Source organism: Phaethon lepturus, unplaced genomic scaffold (assembly GCF_000687285.1).
Source record: "Phaethon lepturus isolate BGI_N335 unplaced genomic scaffold, ASM68728v1 scaffold25374, whole genome shotgun sequence".
Lineage (NCBI taxonomy): Eukaryota > Metazoa > Chordata > Aves > Phaethontiformes > Phaethontidae > Phaethon > Phaethon lepturus.
In genome coordinates this window covers 7662-8592 of record NW_010532929.1, presented here as the reverse complement: position 1 = coordinate 8592, position 931 = coordinate 7662, and the positions used below count along the sequence as shown (strand labels likewise).

Genomic DNA, 931 nt, shown 5'->3' with positions numbered 1-931 from the left:
AATGGAAAGAGGTAGAAACAACGTGAACTTATCTAGACCTCTTATGCTCTCTGTCTAGGTTTGGGTTTTAGGTGTAGTGCGTTGGGTTTTTTTAAGGCGGGTTTTGGGGAAATAAAGTGACTGGTTTTAACCTCCAAGTTCTGTGACTGACCGAGAGTTTGGATTCACCCTACAGAAGCAGTGTCCCCACAGAAACATCCTGCTACCCTCCCGACCTCTACCGTGTCTTCTAATGAAGAGAACAAGGACATTACTGACCCAGACAAGTTCTGTAGCCTCTGCCATGCCACTTTCAACAACCCCCTTATGGCAAAACAGCATTATGTAGGCAAGAAGCACAGAAAGCAAGAGACCAAACACAAGCTGATGGCACACTATGGCCGAACCCCTGATGCACCGGCATCATCCTTCATGGGTGAGTTCTCAGCAGGCAAGCTAATAAATATCTGAAGAGCAGGGTGGGAGAGCAACAGTATGTGGCTGACAGGTCTTTGGATGAGAGAGTCTGTGCGGAGAGAGCAGGGGAGAATTGCTCATTATGAGGATCTTGATTATATACCCTAAGATTGATTTGGTTGATGTTGTGACCCCCTGGCAGCAAGAGAGGTTTTAGACTGTAGCTACTTGTGACAAGCTTTGGGTTGTGTTTTGCCATGTTGTCTAATTGGGGACGCGTCCTTTTAATTCTCTGTGCACATAATCCAGGGATTTTGGCCAGTACTGTTTCTAGCTAGGTGATTGCATCCAAAATGGAAAGATAAAAGTGGCATTTGATGCTTAAAAAACATCTTCAGAGGGGACTAGTCAAAGATGGAAGAAATAGGTTTAACTGCACCTGCTGCTTCAAAGCACATGAAAGCCAGAGAGATTTCTCCCTGAATGCCTTTCTGCCTCTGTGTGGGCACTTCCATCTGATGAACTCTCTGGAACA

General features: G+C 45.5%; 1 protein-coding gene across 1 annotated transcript in view; it reads left to right on the top strand.

Moving 5' to 3' along the window:
* The window catches only part of ZNF346 (zinc finger protein 346), a gene marked incomplete at its 5' end in the record, with an annotated part of 7382 nt that overhangs the window by 2705 nt on the left and 3746 nt on the right, over positions 1-931 (top strand). The window contains one exon of the mRNA XM_010285027.1: positions 176-415. Coding sequence (XP_010283329.1) covers positions 176-415 — 240 coding nt within the window. The remainder of the gene's footprint in view (positions 1-175; positions 416-931) is intronic.